This window comes from Haematobia irritans, chromosome 3 (assembly GCF_050003625.1).
Source record: "Haematobia irritans isolate KBUSLIRL chromosome 3, ASM5000362v1, whole genome shotgun sequence".
Classification (NCBI taxonomy): Eukaryota; Metazoa; Arthropoda; class Insecta; order Diptera; family Muscidae; genus Haematobia; species Haematobia irritans.
In genome coordinates, this window is record NC_134399.1 from 162,825,501 (window position 1) to 162,842,120 (window position 16,620).

Here is a 16,620-nt window from a genome sequence, read left to right on the forward strand (position 1 = left end):
AGATTTCTTTAGACATTTTTAATACAAATCAAGAGCAGTGTGGCAATTCATAGTGTTCCATAATAAAATTAAATTTTTGGAAAACCTGGAAGCTGGCTCTATTACCTGTGGTGTTTCAACAGGGAGACGTAATCCATTTGTTTGTTACCTGAAATTGTGGAAGCTTGTAAGTTGGAAGTTGGCCCAAATACAAGGTAACGTTTTGTTTTATATATCATTACAATTTGCATACCCAAACCGAACCATTGGGTAAGGAATTTGTCCCATTACATATTGGACAAATTCCAGGGCTGTCAAAACAGGCAGTCCTTAAACATTGGCGACCGTGACAGGACAAATATTCAGTGGCATTGTAACATTTTTTAATATTCTGAATTTAATAAAATTCAGTAGCGAGTGTCTCAGTACCACGAAAACCCATTTGTATAATTCGTGCGGTTACATAATCACTGACAACGTTATTGGAATACATTTGTTTTTGCCCCTGGAAATTTTACGCCATTTTTAAATTGCATTCGGTAATATTTTGTGCCGCGAATAAAATCATTTATGTTATTGGCCCACATCGAATTTCCACCATTTTCTTAATTTTGATTTTTCACATATTGGATTGTTGTTGGAATTTCAAAGGGCAATCACATCGCATACATTGCAATCCTCACATAGGAAATAAATTGCCTCGGTGAATTTTTTTACAACAACATTCAAATTATAAATCATATTATATTGATTCTGTCTCGAAATTTAAATTTATTGGGAAGTATATTTTCGGAGTTTTTGTATACATAATTTTGAACTAAAAAAAAAATATACAATGCCAAACGGTGAAGAAATAACACAGCCAAGCCCATCGCTTGAAGAATTAAAACAGCGTCGTGCCTCATCGAAAGGTAGTATGACCCGAATCAAAAATGTTGTCGAAGGAAAAAATGCATTGTCTCAGACTGAGTTGGAATGTCGATTGGGCATTATTGAGTCATACTACAAGCAGGCTTCTTACTATCAGAACCAAATTGAAAGGCTGTCTCCTCTAGACGATGGTAGGGCTGATATAGATGAACTTTACATCACTATTAAGACCAAAATTTTAGATCTGATTGGTAGTGGTAGACGGCATAGTGTTACTGAACAATCTTTTTCTGTCCCTCAACACTCATCAAGTCGTCTTCCTAACTTGAAACTTCCCAAGTTTGATGGAAAGTATTTAGAATACAAAAATTTTATAAATACTTTCAACAATTTAGTCCATAAGGACCCAAATATTCCAGTGACGGAAAAATTCAACCATTTACTTTCGTGTCTCAGTGGTGAGGCCTTATCAACAATTAAAGCGTTTCAAGTCACAGATGAAAACTATCAGAGTGCCCTCGACAGACTCAAAGAGAGGTACGATAATGACACACTGATCTTTTTGGAAAACGTAACATCAATGTTTGAAATTTCTAAATCAAGTAAACCTGTCCCAAAGCAATTAAGAAATATTGTAGACACTATATCAGCCCTTTATAGTTCTCTGAAATCACTTGGCTCATATGAACAAATTTGTGACGCATTCATAATTCATTTGGCGATGAGCAAAGTTGACCCTGAAACAAAACAGAAATGGGATGAGTTTATTGATTACTCAAAATTACCTTCGTGGACTGATTGCTGCTCTATGTTGGACAGACGTTGTCAACAACTCGATGCACAGTGCCGAAGAACATCCAAACAACAAAACCCGTCTACCTCATCGAATTATTCGCATAATAATCAACCTTCAAAGCAGCACTCATTGCTGGCGAAAAATATGGCTCAAGAAATAATTTGCAATCATTGCTCAAAATCTGGTCATTTTATAACAACTTGTCAACGATTCATTGTTTTGACTCCAAATCAACGAATGCAGCAAGCAAAACAACAAAAACTTTGTCTCAACTGTCTGTCAAAGGGACACATGTATATGCAGTGTCCATCGCGATATTCATGCAGATTTTGTAAACAAAAACATCACTCGCTTTTACATAAGCAAGAGGAGCAAGAAGAAACTCCGACTACGTCATCTGCCTCAACTCACGGTACATTTCGACAAAATTCTGACTCACAAATAAGTAATGTTATTTTAGCGACTGCTTTGGTTTTAATTCGAGATTCTGAAGGGAATTTTAGAATGGGGAGAGCACTTCTTGATTCTTGCTCTCAAGTAAATTTCATAACGGAATCTTTCTCAAATTCACTCAATTTACGGAAATCGAAAAATCCTATAGATATTTTGGGAATTGGTGCTTCTGGTGTAAAAGTTTCATACAAAACACAAAGTACTGTCCGATCTCGATTAAATAATTTCGAATTGTCCCTCGATTTCTTAATTTCCCCAAAGATAACTGGCTATCATCCTGATGAGAATTTATCGATAACGGATTTCAATCTACCCAACAACATTGAATTAGCTGACCCTGAATTCCATCGTAGGCGTGGTATCGATATGTTACTAGGTGCCGAGTCATTTTTCTCACTTCTTTCTGTGGGACAAATTCGTCTTGGGGAAAATCTACCGACTTTACAGAAGACACTTTTAGGGTGGATTGTTTCCGGAAAATATACAAGTAATCGTTTGTATCGACCCTCAAAAACAAGTTATGTTGTCTCAGAAGATATATTTTCAAAAATCAGTAATAATGTCGAAATGTTATGGAAATTAGAATCTGTTGAAGGCAAACGCCAACCATTTTCATTGGAACAACAGGAATGCGAAAATCATTTCATTAAAAATGTATCGGTCCAAAATGATAGAAGAATCGTTGTGAGATTGCCTCTTAAGGAAGACCCAACGGTTCTTGGTGATTCAAGAGACATAGCTCTTCGTCGTTTTCTTTCTATTGAACGAAAATTAAATAAAAATTCTGAATTGAAGGAACAGTACTCAAAGTTTATGAAAGAATATGAAGAGCTAGGACATATGTCTCCAATAGAAGAAAAATCGATTTCTTCTCCAAACTATTACATTCCCCATCATTGTGTTTTACGACCTCAAAGTGTCTCGACCAAACTTCGTGTGGTTTTTGACGCATCATGCAAATCCTCATCTCAATTGTCTCTTAACGATATCATGATGGTTGGTCCCACAATTCAAAATCAGTTACTCATAACTTTATTGCGCTTCAGATGTCATAGGTATGGCCTTACAGCCGATATTGAAAAAATGTATCGGCAGGTATTGGTCCATCCTGATGATCGACATTTGCAACTGATTTTATGGCGTGATAATTCTACCAATCCGATTAAAACATATACCCTGAATACTGTCACATATGGAACTGCATCTGCCCCATATTTAGCAATACGAAGTCTTCATTATGCCGCAGAACAATTTCCCAATTCTCACGAATGTGGCAAGGCTGTTGTCACAAAAGATTTCTATGTTGATGATATGATTACTGGCGCTGATGATTTGCATACATTGCAACTCATCAAGAAGGAGGTAACAGAAATATTGACTCATTCAAATTTCTCTCTCTCAAAATGGCATAGTAACTGTCTCAATCTAAGCTTAACTGATGCTGGTATAAAAAAGGTTCGAATTGACGATGACTCTACTAGCACATTAGGAATATCGTGGTACACCTCTGATGATACTTTCCACTTTGAATTTCGCCCATTAAAATCGTATTCACATAATACGAAAAGAACAATTCTGTCTCTTACGTCTACGCTTTTTGACCCAATGGGGTTAATCAGCCCTCTAATCATTAAATCAAAAATTTTGCTACAAACACTTTGGATTTTAAAATGCGATTGGGATGAATCTGTGCCTCAAGAAATTGATACAGCTTGGACTAATATTCTGGCTGATTACCATAATCTGCCCCAATTAAAAATTTCTCGATTCATTCGTTTAACCAATTTGATTGATCTTCAAGTACATGGATTTGGAGATGCCTCTACTAAAGCGCATGGTTGTTGTCTCTATTTCCGTTGCATCGATTCATTCGGCAATATTGTCACAAATCTGGTAGCTTCAAAATCTAGAGTTGCCCCACTAAAAACAAGATCTTTGCCCCGGTTAGAACTATGTGCATCACATTTACTTGCAATTTTTTGGAATCAACTGAAAAATCATTTCAATTATTCGATTTCAAAAATACATTTTTGGTCTGACTCGCAAATTGCATTACATTGGATCAGAACTCATTCATCAACTTTATCGACTTTTGTCGGTAATAGAGTTTCTGAAATCCAAAATTTGACAAATGATATATATTGGCGATATATACCTACGGACCACAATCCTGCTGACTTAGTGTCACGAGGTTGCTCAGTTACCGAACTCGAGAATTCTAATTGGTTTTATGGCCCTTCATTTCTACGATCTTCCGAATCTGAATGGCCACCGTTCGATGGTCCGAATGTCAGCAAAGAAGAAATGACAATAGAAAAAAGGAAAACAATTTTACTCGTCCAAGGGGAAGATGTGCCATATATACTAAAAGCGATTCACAAATTTAGCAACTATTTGAAATGCCTCAGAATTTTCTCATATATGCTCCGTTTTCAGTCGAAAAACCTTAGCAACTGCCTCACAATATCTCCTGATGAACTGAGTCATTCACTTCACCGGATTATTTGGGCGATTCAACAGCATTATTTTTCGAATGAAATTAAACAAATAAACAAATCTGGGACTTTACCCAACCATTTATCATCTTTGGCTCTCTTCATACAAGAAGTTGATGGGGTTGAATTAATTCGTGTTGGAGGTCGACTTCTAAATTCCGATTTACCCGAAGATATGAAGTTTCCATTCCTCCTGCCTAAATCTGACCCATTTGTTAAAGTTATGATAAACCATTTTCACCAATCAAATTACCACGCTGGCCCTAGAGCTCTGGTGTCGTTAATACAACAACAATTCTGGATCATCAATTGTCGCTCGTTAGCAAGACAAGTGGTTTATAGCTGTATACATTGCACTAAATATAAGCCAAAGCTTTTGACTCAGGTGATGGGAAATTTGCCAAAGGATCGTGTATCTGGCTCTCGCCCATTCCAGGTTGTTGGTGTTGACTTTGCTGGTCCGATTGCAACGTATCTCAGAATTAGAGGAAAAACGCCGTACAAATCGTATATAACTGTTTTTGTCTGTTTTGCGACAAAAGCAGTCCACCTCGAAGCCGTTTCCGACCTTTCAAGTGATGCTTTCATAGCAGCTCTCAAGCGGTTTATTGGTCGAAGAGGTCTTCCATCCAAAATATATTGCGATAATGCCACAAACTTCATTGGTGCTGAGTCTAAATTAAAGGAATTCCACAAACAATTCCACTTAGAAGAAACAAAATCCAAAATTGAATCATTTTCTGGCTGGAAACATATTCAATTTATATTTATCCCTCCAAGAGCACCACATTTTGGCGGGTTATGGGAGGCGGCGGTCAAATCGGCTAAGGGTCACTTGTTTCGCACTCTTCCAAATGCACGACTCACATTTGAAGAATTATCCACAGCCTTAGTGGAAATAGAGGCCGTTATGAATTCTCGCCCAATTTCTCCAGCTTCAACTGACCCGAATGATCTTCAAGCCCTTACACCGGGACATTTTTTAATTGGTTGCCCTTTACTCAGTTTACCAGAGAGGAAAAATTTTGACCCAGATGTCTCTCATTTGCAATCATGGCAAAAAATTTCTGCAGTGAAGTCGCACTTCTGGCGCAGATGGCATAAAGAATATTTGGCTCAACTTCAACATCGTTATAAATGGCAAACCCCGCAGCAAGATCTTAAGGTTAATGATATGGTCATCATCCATGAAGATAATGTCCCACCGTTGACATGGACAATTGGACGTGTAACAAACATTGTCTCAGGTGATGATGGTTATGCTAGAGTTGCAGATGTGCGAACTCCAACTAATCTACTCAGACGTCCAGTGGCAAAGTTGGCGAAATTACCAATTGATTGAAACCAAGGGTTTCAATGGGGCCCGGCATGTTAAATCACCATGATTTATTGTTTTTGATTATGTTTGTTTGTTTCAAATAGTATACATGAATTCAATTTACTAATATTTATTTTATTTTAATTCAATTTGAAACTTGTTTGAAATTGCTTTGAATTCAAGTCTTGATATTGAATCTCTATTTTTTGTATCACATACTGGCATCCCTACTACCAATATCGTAAATGTCATTCTCGATTCTTTACTCACAGTATTTTCGTTTTTGTTGTTGCAACACTTTGGGGCAACGATCAACATGTAAATAATGTAAACAATAGCTAATATACATACGTATGTACATATATGATAACTGTCTCATCTCTTTGTATTTATAGAAGTTAGAAGTTTGCAATAAATTAATATTCGATAAAAGGTTGTAGAAGTGAAACGATCGTGTTCTTACTCCAGTGGGCCAATAGTGATTTTTATAGAGACATTCTAAGTAATTAAAAAGTGTGTTGAAGACATTGTTCACATAGAGACATTCTATGTAGTTGGAGCAAATTACAAATGAATCGAGACAGTGAAAATAATATGGAAATTATTCTAAAATTGGTTAAATATTGAGCCAGTCAGTTGTGGTAAAAAAAGAGACATTAACTTATTGGAAAGTGACATATCTGTGGGTCAAATAACAAGAAAAGTAAAGAAAACATTTGTGACATAAAAATAAACCATAAGGGAAATTATTAAAGTGAACTGAACCACATCTCTAGAACCTTTAAAGATTTCTTTAGACATTTTTAATACAAATCAAGAGCAGTGTGGCAATTCATAGTGTTCCATAATAAAATTAAATTTTTGGAAAACCTGGAAGCTGGCTCTATTACCTGTGGTGTTTCAACAGGGAGACGTAATCCATTTGTTTGTTACCTGAAATTGTGGAAGCTTGTAAGTTGGAAGTTGGCCCAAATACAAGGTAACGTTTTGTTTTATATATCATTACAATTTGCATACCCAAACCGAACCATTGGGTAAGGAATTTGTCCCATTACATATTGGACAAATTCCAGGGCTGTCAAAACAGGCAGTCCTTAAACACAGGGAAAAAATTTGGCTGCAATGAAGAGGTGATCGCCGAAACTGAGGCATATTTTGAGGCAAAACCGTAGGAGTTCTACCAAAATGGTATCAAAAAATTGGAAGGTCGTTATAATCGTTGTATCGCTCTTGAAGGAAACTATGTTGAATAATAAAAACGAATTTTGACTAAAAAAATGTGTTTTTCTCTGTTAGACCGGGGACTTATCAGCCAACCTGTTATATCCAAAACTTTTCCGATTTCTTCCAAAATCAATAGGGTTCTATTCTGACCCAAAATACACACTTGACCCAAATTTGAAGTCGGTTTGAACTAAAATTTGCGACCTAGACTTTGATTACAAAAATGTGTTCACATACAGACGGACGGACGTCTCTCTGTGAATATTTTTAAGGATTTAAAAATGTAAATCTACAAAGTGGTTCAGTGTATATTATGGTTCTCTCTTATCACTGAGTGCTGCCCGATTCCATGTCATTGAGCTTAGCATGGAATCGGGCAGCACTCAGTGATAAGAGAGAAGTTCACCAATGTGGTATCACAATGGACTGAATAGTTTAAGTGAGCCTGATACATAGGGCTGCCACCTACATAACCATGGTCGGCCACGCCCGACAGAAGACTTTCCTTACTTGTTAATAAACGCTTCTGTTTCATTTAGTTGCCGTCAATTGTTCTACTAGCGTATGATATCACAACTAGGGGTTTCTTTTTCCCGGACTTTTTGCATTCCCGGGAAAGCGGGAATTTTTTTCGGATTTCCCGGGATCCCGGTCAAAGCGAAACCTGCTTTAATGCGGAATACATTCAGACATTTGGATAAATTAGAAATAGCCCAAAGCTACGGTTATAAGGCGCTCTCTGGACAACTAACAATATATTTTATGTTGTTCTCTTACATCAGCCATAAATCATACTAAAATACGAAATATTTTGTAATACAAAACATTTTGGCAATGGTTAAGGCAATCTCTTTCGGTATAGTTTTCGGAAGAACACTATTAATATAGTAGGATTTGTTTGGAAATGAAAGAAACTTATTTCGATTTCACCGTCGTTAAACGGGGTCAATAAATGCACATGTTCAGTCAATATTCCCAAAAGGGAAACACTACCATGTAACAGGTTGGCTGATAAGTCCCTGGTCTAACAAAGAAAAACACATTTGTTTTTTTTTTTTGCAAAATTCATTTTTATTATTCAACATAGTTCCCATCAAGAGCGATACAACGATTATAACAACCTTCCAATTTTTTGATACCATTTTGGTAGTACTCCTTCGGTTTTGCCTCAAAATAGGCCTCAGTTTCGGCGATCACCTCTTCATAGCAGCCAAATTTTTTCCCTGCGAGCATCCTTTTGAGGTGTGAAAACAAGAAAAGTCACTGGGGGCCAGATCTGGAGAATACGGTGGGTGAGGAAGCAACTCGGAGACCAATTCATGAATTTTTGCCATCGTTCTCAATGGCTTGTGGCACGGTGCGTTGTCTTGGTGGAACAACACTTTTTTTCTTCTTCATATGGGGCCGTTTTGCCGCGATTTCGACCTTCCAACGCTCCAATAATGCCATATAATAGTCACTGTTGATGGTTTTTCCCTTCTCACGATAATCGATAAAAATTATTCCATGCGCATCCCAAAAAACAGAGGCCATTACTTTGCCAGCGGACTTTTGAGTCTTTCCACGCTTCGGAGACGGTTCACCGATCGCTGTCCACTAAGCCGACTGTCGATTGGACTCAGGAGTGTAGTTATGGAGCCATGTTTCATCCATTGTCACATATCGACGGAAAAACTCGGGTGTATTACGAGTTAACAGCTGCAAACACCGCTCAGAATCATCAACACGTTGTTGTTTTTGGTCAAATGTGAGCTCGCGCGGCACCCATTTTGCACAGAGCTTCCGCATATCCAAATATTGATGAATGATATGACCAACACGTTCCTTTGATATCTTTAAGGCCTCTGCTATCTCGATCAACTTCATTTTACGGTCATTCAAAATCATTTTGTGGATTTTTTTGATGTTTTCTTCGGTAATTACCTCTTTCGGGCGTCCACTGCGTTTCCAGTCCTCCGTGCTCATTTCACCACGCTTGAATTTTGCATACCAATCAATTATTGTTGAATTCCCTGGGGCAGAGTCCGGAAAGTCATTATCAAGCCAAGTATTTGCTTCCACAGTATTTTTTTCCCTTCAGAAAACAGTATTTTATCAAAACACGAAATTCCTTTTTTCCATCTTTTTTTCACAATAACAAAAGTTGCTCCACAAAAGACGCTCTATCTCACAAACTAATTGACTTACAGACACGAAATCATTTGAAGGTTGGTACTATATAAAAATAATATGCATTTAATACTAGCGACGCCATCTATGTGTCAGACGGGGGACCTATCAGCTAACCTGTTAATACGACATTCACATTACACTTCCAAAATCCACTTTAACTAGATTTCAATTGTCGTATGCCCTATAAATAAGGGCTTAAATTTATTATTTCATAAAAAACATCTTTGCAATAATTATGAAATTTTGAAATTATGCAATTGCCAACGTCGATTACATAAGGTAAAATGTCCCGTTATTTTTAAAGGTTTACTCAGTCTATCGGAATGACGGTTTACAGAAATATGACAATCATAAATTAGGAAGTGCAAACTTCTTTCTAACAATTGGGAGCCCGTTGGATTCTGGATTAGAACCCACGACTATGTATGCTCCACAAGGCAACTACTACGACTTGGTACCATAGTTATTCACAATACACTTCCAAAATCCACTTTAACTAGATTTCAACTGTCATTTGCCATATAAAACCCTCTACTATACATAAAATAATGTAAAGAAAATTTCCCGGGAATTCCCGCACTTCATTCACGGGAAAGCGGGAGCGAAAAAATGGCAATTTCCCAGGAATTCCCGGGAAAAACCCCTAATCACAACAAACTACTCGAAGGTAGGTATCATAACAAACCCGATTAATTTAGTGTCAAAAGACCTCGATCTTCATCTAACCTTCTTCAAGCTTTAAGCCTTGAAATTCATTTGATCATTTGTAATTTTGAAAATGACCTTAAATTTCCATACTCAACTTTGTACACGGTGATTTTCTAAGGAAAGTCTATAATTATTGTAATACCTTGCATGAAATGTCATCGTTAGTAATGCCATCATTACGCTCATCCTCATGCCCAGTAATATGGTAACCTTGAATGCGACCTTTACACGTAGGCATTTTATACTTGTTTGCATTGAAATTATGTTTTAGTTCGCCACCAAATTTGCGTCCACAGTTTTGTGATAGAAAAAAACAATTGCAGATGGGTGCAATTAAATAGCACACTTCATACATATAAGCAGCGATATGACATTGTGTATGGAAGACGAAGCTTTGCTTCAAGGACGAAGTTGAACGAAATTGTACCAAAAAATATGCCATTGTGATACCACGTACTAATAAAAACAAGTAAGGAAAGTCTAAAGTCGGGCAGGGCCGACTATATTATACCCTGCACCACTTAGTAGATCTAAATTTTCGATACCATATCACATTCGTCAAACGTGTTGGGGGCTATATATAAAGGTTTGTACCAAATACATACATTTAAATACCACTCGATCTGGACAGAATTTGATAGACTTCTACAAAATCTATAGACTCAAAATTTGTGTCGGCTAATGTACTAGAGTGGAACACAATGTTAGTACAAAAAATATGGGAAACATTTAAATCTGAAGCAATTTTAAGGAAACTTCGCAAAAGGTTATTTATGATTTATCGCTTGATATATATGTATTAGAAGTTTAGGAAAATCAGAGTAATTTTTACAACTTTTCGACTTAGCAGTGGCGATTTAACAAGCAAAATGTTGGTATTTTGACCATTTTTGTCGAAATCAGAAAAACATATATATGGGAGCTATATCTAAATCTGAACCGATGTCAACCAAATTTGGCACGCATAGCTACAATGCTAATTCTACTCCCTGTGCAAAATTTCAACTAAATCGGAGTTAAAAATTGGCCTCTGTGGTCATATGAGTGTAAATCGGGCGAAAGCTATATATGGGAGATATATCTAAATCTGAACCGATTTCAACCAAATTTGGCACGTATAGCTACAATGCTAATTCTACTTCCTGTGCCAAATTTCAACTAAATCGGAGTTAAAAATTGGCCTCTGTGGTCATATGAGTGTAGGTTAGGTTAGGTTAGGTTAAAGTGGCAGCCCGATTAAGATTCAGGCTCACTTAGACTATTCAGTCCATTGTGATACCACATTAACTAAAAGTACCTATTACATATGGGCACTTCTAGTTTTAACCGCTGAACCTTCTTGATTATTTTTCTTTGTTGAACCAACCAGATTGTTCCAAAAACAGTAGCAGACTGCTTAAGTTAACGTTTTCCAGATCCGCCAGTAATCTGAAGCTATATGCTCCTAAAAGTTGCTTGCGCTTTACACAAAATGCAGGACACTCACACAAGAGGTGTTTAATTGATTCTTTTTCCTCCGCATCATGACAGCTCATACAATAGTCATTATACTTCGCGCCAATAGTTTTTGCAAAATCGCCTATCAGGCAGCGACCCGTTATAGCAGATATCAGGAGTGATATCTGACGTCTCGAGAACATTAGCATATCTAGTGTGCGGTTTAAGTTGAAATGGGGCCATATTTGCTTGGTGTCGTTACAACCCTTGCAATTCTCCCATCGAACATTTGCCATCATAACAGCCTTCTCACGCAGCATGAGCTTGCAGGTAGCTAGGGGCATACCAACAAATTCTAGTTCCCCTGGAATATGTAAGGTAGTCCCTAGCCTTGCCAACTCATCCGCTTCGCAGTTCCCCGGTATGTTCCTATGGCCAGGCACCCATATTAGGTGAATATTGTACTGCTCAGCCATCTCATTGAGAGATTTGCGGCAGTCGATGGCCGTTTTCGAGTTGAGGAACACAGAGTCCAAGGATTTTATTGCAGGTTGACTGTCTGAGTATATATTAATGCCCACATTTTTTGGAACATTACTTCTCAGCCAATTCGCCACCTCTCTTATTGCTAATATTTCAGCCTGAAAAACACTACAGTGATTAGGTAATCTTTTCGCTATTCGAAGTTCCAGATCATTAGAATATACTCCGAAACCCAATTGTCCATCCAATTTGGAGCCATCAGTGTAGAAATCTATATATTCTTTATTCCCCGGCGTCTGTGTGCACCACGCCTCACTGTTGGGGATTAGAGTCTCAATCTTTTTGTCGAAAAGTGGACTCGCCAAAGTGTAATCCACTACGTTAGGCACATCTGGCATTGTTTTGAGGACAGAACTGTGACCGTAACCTTTTTCCGACCACAGCGATAGTTCGCGCAACCGCACAGCCGTTGTTGCAGCTGACTGTTTGGCCAAAATGTCTAAAGGCAATAGATGCAGCACGACATTAAGGGAATTTGTTCCTGTCTTGCTGAATGCGCCTGAAATACACAAACACGCCATACGCTGAACTTTATCTAAACAAGTCGGTTTCTGAAGTGCCGGCCACCAGACTACAACACCATATAGCATTATAGGTCTAACCACTGCCGTGTATAGCCAATGCACAATTTTTGGTTTCAGTCCCCACTTTTTTCCTATTGCCTTTTTGCACGAGTACAAAGCTACAGTTGCCTTTCTCGCCCTTTCTTCAATATTAAGCTTAAAGTTCAGCTTCCTGTCCAAAATAACGCCAAGGTATTTTGCACATTCACCAAAGGGAATTTCAATACCCCCTAAGGAAATAGGCCTAACCGTGGGAGTTTTGCGATCGTTGCAGTACATGACTAATTCTGTCTTTGCAGGATTTACCCCAAGACCATTGTCTTTCGCCCATTTCTCAGTCATCCGGAGGGCCCTCTGAATAATATCTCTGATTGTGGATGGGAATTTTCCCCTGACTGCCAGAGCCACATCATCTGCGTATGCCACCACTTTTATCCTTTCTTTTTCTAGAGTAACCAGAAGGCTATTTATAGCAACATTCCAAAGAAGAGGTGATAGGACTTCTCCTTGGGGAGTGCCTCTGTTCACATACCTTTGTATGTTTGCTTGTCCTAGTGTGGCTGAAATACGTCTCTTCATTAGCAGTTCGTCTAACAGCCTGAGTATACATGGATCAACATTCAGAGTTGTCAGTCCATTTAATATCGAGCTCGGATGGACATTATTGAACGCCCCTTCGATGTGTAGAAACGCCACGATTGTGTATTCTTTGACAGATAGTGCGCTTTCAATAAAGCTGACTAGTTCATGTAGTGCGGTCTCAGTAGACCTGCCCTTCGAGTATGCATGCTGTCGTTTCGAGAACAAACTTGAATCGATGCTAGTTCTAAGATAAATATCTATCATCCTCTCCAGAGTCTTAAGTAGGAATGAGGATAAGCTGATTGGTCGGAAATCCTTCGCCCTCGAGTGAGAGGCTTTTCCCGCTTTAGGTATGAAAACGACTTTTGTTTCCCTCCACTTTCCTGGGATATATGATAAGTTGATACATCCTTTATATATCACCGACAACCAGGGGATAATTTTGTCAGTTACAGCTTGTAACTCCGCCGGAGTAATTCCATCAGGTCCAGGGGATTTGAATGGTCCAAAGCTATTTAGCGCCCATCTTATTCTAGTTTCCGATACAATTTCCTCGACAGGAAACGACCGCTGAGCAACTGTGGCACCGCCAGTACATGGTTCAACCGTCTGATTTCCAGGAAAATGTGTGTCCAATAGTACCTCCAGCGTCTCCTTACTGGACGTTGTCCAATTGCCCTCCGATGTTTTAATGAAACCTGGAGCGGAGTTGGTGGATGCTAGAACCTTCCGTAGTCTGGAAGCCTCGGACGTATTCTCAATACTGCTGCAGTAAGCATTCCAAGAGTTATGCTGAGCCTTTCTCAGTTCTCGCTTGTATCCTCTCAGATTCTTCTTGTAAGCGTCCCACTCCTCAGGGGCTCTGGTGGACTTTGCCTTGTTAAAGAGCTTCCTGCAGGATTTCCTCATATTACTTAATTCCGTAGACCACCATGGTGGTCGATGTTTCCCCCTTGGCTTTCCTCTAGGGCATGCAGCTTTCAGTGAGATGTTGAAGGCCTTAGTAATCCGCTCCACTGCGTGTTCGATATCTTGCACATTTCTCATATTTGTCTCTGTTATTTCCGGTATCATCATATTGAACGATTCCCTATACCTATTCCAGTCAGCTTTCCTAACATTTGGCGGAAATATGATCTTGGTGATATGAACATCAAATTTGAAACTGATGTAGCGATGATCTGAGAAGCTGTGTTCACTTAAAACCTGCCACTCAGATATCATTTCATTTAGTTCTTGCGAGGCCAAGGTGATGTCCAAAACCTCTTGCCTGTTTTTAGTGACAAAGGTTGGGACATCTCCCTTGTTGCAAACTACCAGATTAGTACGCAAAATAAACTCTATTAGCGACTCTCCCCTTGCATTAGTATCACTACTTCCCCATATACTATGATGTGCATTCGCATCGCATCCCATAATGAGTTTCGCCTTTGTTTTCAGTGACTCCTCCACTAAGGTCTTAACGGCATATGGAGGCATCTCCCTGTCATGTCCCATGTAGACCGAAGATACCCAATATTTGCATTTGGCTATTTCTAAACTTGCAACGACAGTGTCTGTATTGCACATTGAGGGAAGCAGAAACAAATTGAGCTCGTTTTTAGCAATTATACAGGCTCGATTTACATCATTACCAGTATACTGCAATAGTTTGAACCCCGGAGTACTTAATTCACATATTTTGTTTTTGTAAACATATGGTTCTTGAATAAGAACTATATCTATGTCCCCTTTCATCAGGAGAACTTTTAAGGCAGCACATGCAGCCTTACAATGATGAAGATTTATCTGGAGGATCCGTAGGACCATCGAGATTTTCAACAACCGTCACATCAGCCGCTTCGATCGAGTCATCAAGAATGTCCTCTTCAGAGATATCGGTGACTCTCGCAATAACCATAGGTTCGACTTTGGTGAGTTCTGAGGCAATAGAAGCCTCCTCACGCATACGGTATCTATCCATGTCTTCAACTTTGGTATCTCCCTCGACTTCGCAAGAGGATCCGCTTACTTCTGATTCAGACAGAGGCTTGTCCATTTCTGAATCCTTTAGCTGATCGTTTTTATACACCTTCATTTGGATATAATGAAAGCCATAACATACACGGCCCTGGGACTTTGCCAGATGTGGCAAAGACTGAGTGTTCAATATAAACACTGCATGCCGTCTTGGTCCATCCACTTCATCCAAACGGCCAACCTTCCAATCAGCTGTTGGAAGATCTGGATTGCATCGTTTCAGTCTATTTAAAATAGATTCAGGGTCAGAAGGGTTTGCAGGTATCCAGGCATGTGCTCTAGGTCTAGCCGGTATGTCTTTCTTCTCGACTAACTCTAGAGCAGCTCCTTCCCAAACTTCACCAATTAGTATCAGAGCAGCTTTAAAACATTCTATAGACCTCTGGTCCTCAAATGCGACTAGCTTAAATCGTCCTTGATACCAACCAGCCTCTTGGTGTCGAGGATCTGGGCCGGGAAACTTTTCCAGTACCTGTGAGTAGACGACAGATAGAGCATTCTCAATTTCCCCCCATTTTTGCTTTGGAACCATACCGTCCAATGCTCCTTTATTAATGATAGCCATCACAAGGCTATCTTTAGCAACTGAGGCAAACGATCTTTGATCCCTTTTGGAGGATGGCAGCTCATCCGGCGATCGTTCCCTTTTTCCAGTCTCAAGAATTCCTTGAGCCCATTTTAAGGAATCGCTTTGTTTAGCCGACAACGTGCTTGGGTCGACTGATCCTAACTTCTTTAGGATAAACAAAGCATTTCTGCGTTCCTTGAATCTCTTTCGTGAGGGATTACCTCCTTTTGATGTCGTTACCTTAGAAAGAGTTCGACTTGTCAGTGTGTCGCCACCTGTCGACCCGTCTACAGGTCGACTAATTGGGCCTAACTCTTGGTCATTGCCCAGATTTATAACTCCAGTCGATACCCGTCCACTGGGCCCTGAAGTTAGCAACCCAGTGGATGACTTGGAATTTCGCTGCATGGTGGCTTAATATCCCACCACACTTGAAATTCGTAGTAGGTACCTATTACTATGAGTTTATCCGCTATTGAAAAAACACGTCCGTTCCGTTCGACGGTTGAATAGGAATGAGTGTAAATCGGGCGAAAGCTATATATGGGAGCTATATCTAAATCTGAACCGATTTCAACCAAATTTGGCACGCATAGCTACAATGCTAATTATACTCCCTGTGCAAAATTTCAACCAAATCGGAGTTAAAAATTGGCCTCTGTGGTCATATGAGTGTAAATCGGGCGAAAGCTATATATGGGAGATATATCTAAATCTGAACCGATTTCAACCAAATTTGGCACGCATAGCTGCAATGCTAATTCTACTCCCTGTGCAAAATTTCAACTAAATCGGAGTTAAAAATTGGCCTCTGTGGTCATATGAGTGTAAATCGGGCGAAAGCTATATATGGGAGATATATCTAAATCTGAACCGATTTCAACCAAATTTGG

The 16,620-nt window shown here is 39.0% G+C and overlaps 1 protein-coding gene across 1 annotated transcript; it reads left to right on the plus strand.

The window, feature by feature from the left end:
* Positions 1–814: 814 nt before the first annotated feature.
* On the plus strand, positions 815–5,935 carry LOC142231259 (uncharacterized). The gene has a single exon (XM_075301876.1). It carries the CDS (start codon positions 815–817, stop codon positions 5,933–5,935), a length of 5,121 nt encoding a protein of 1,706 aa, XP_075157991.1.
* Positions 5,936–16,620: the final 10,685 nt, after the last annotated feature.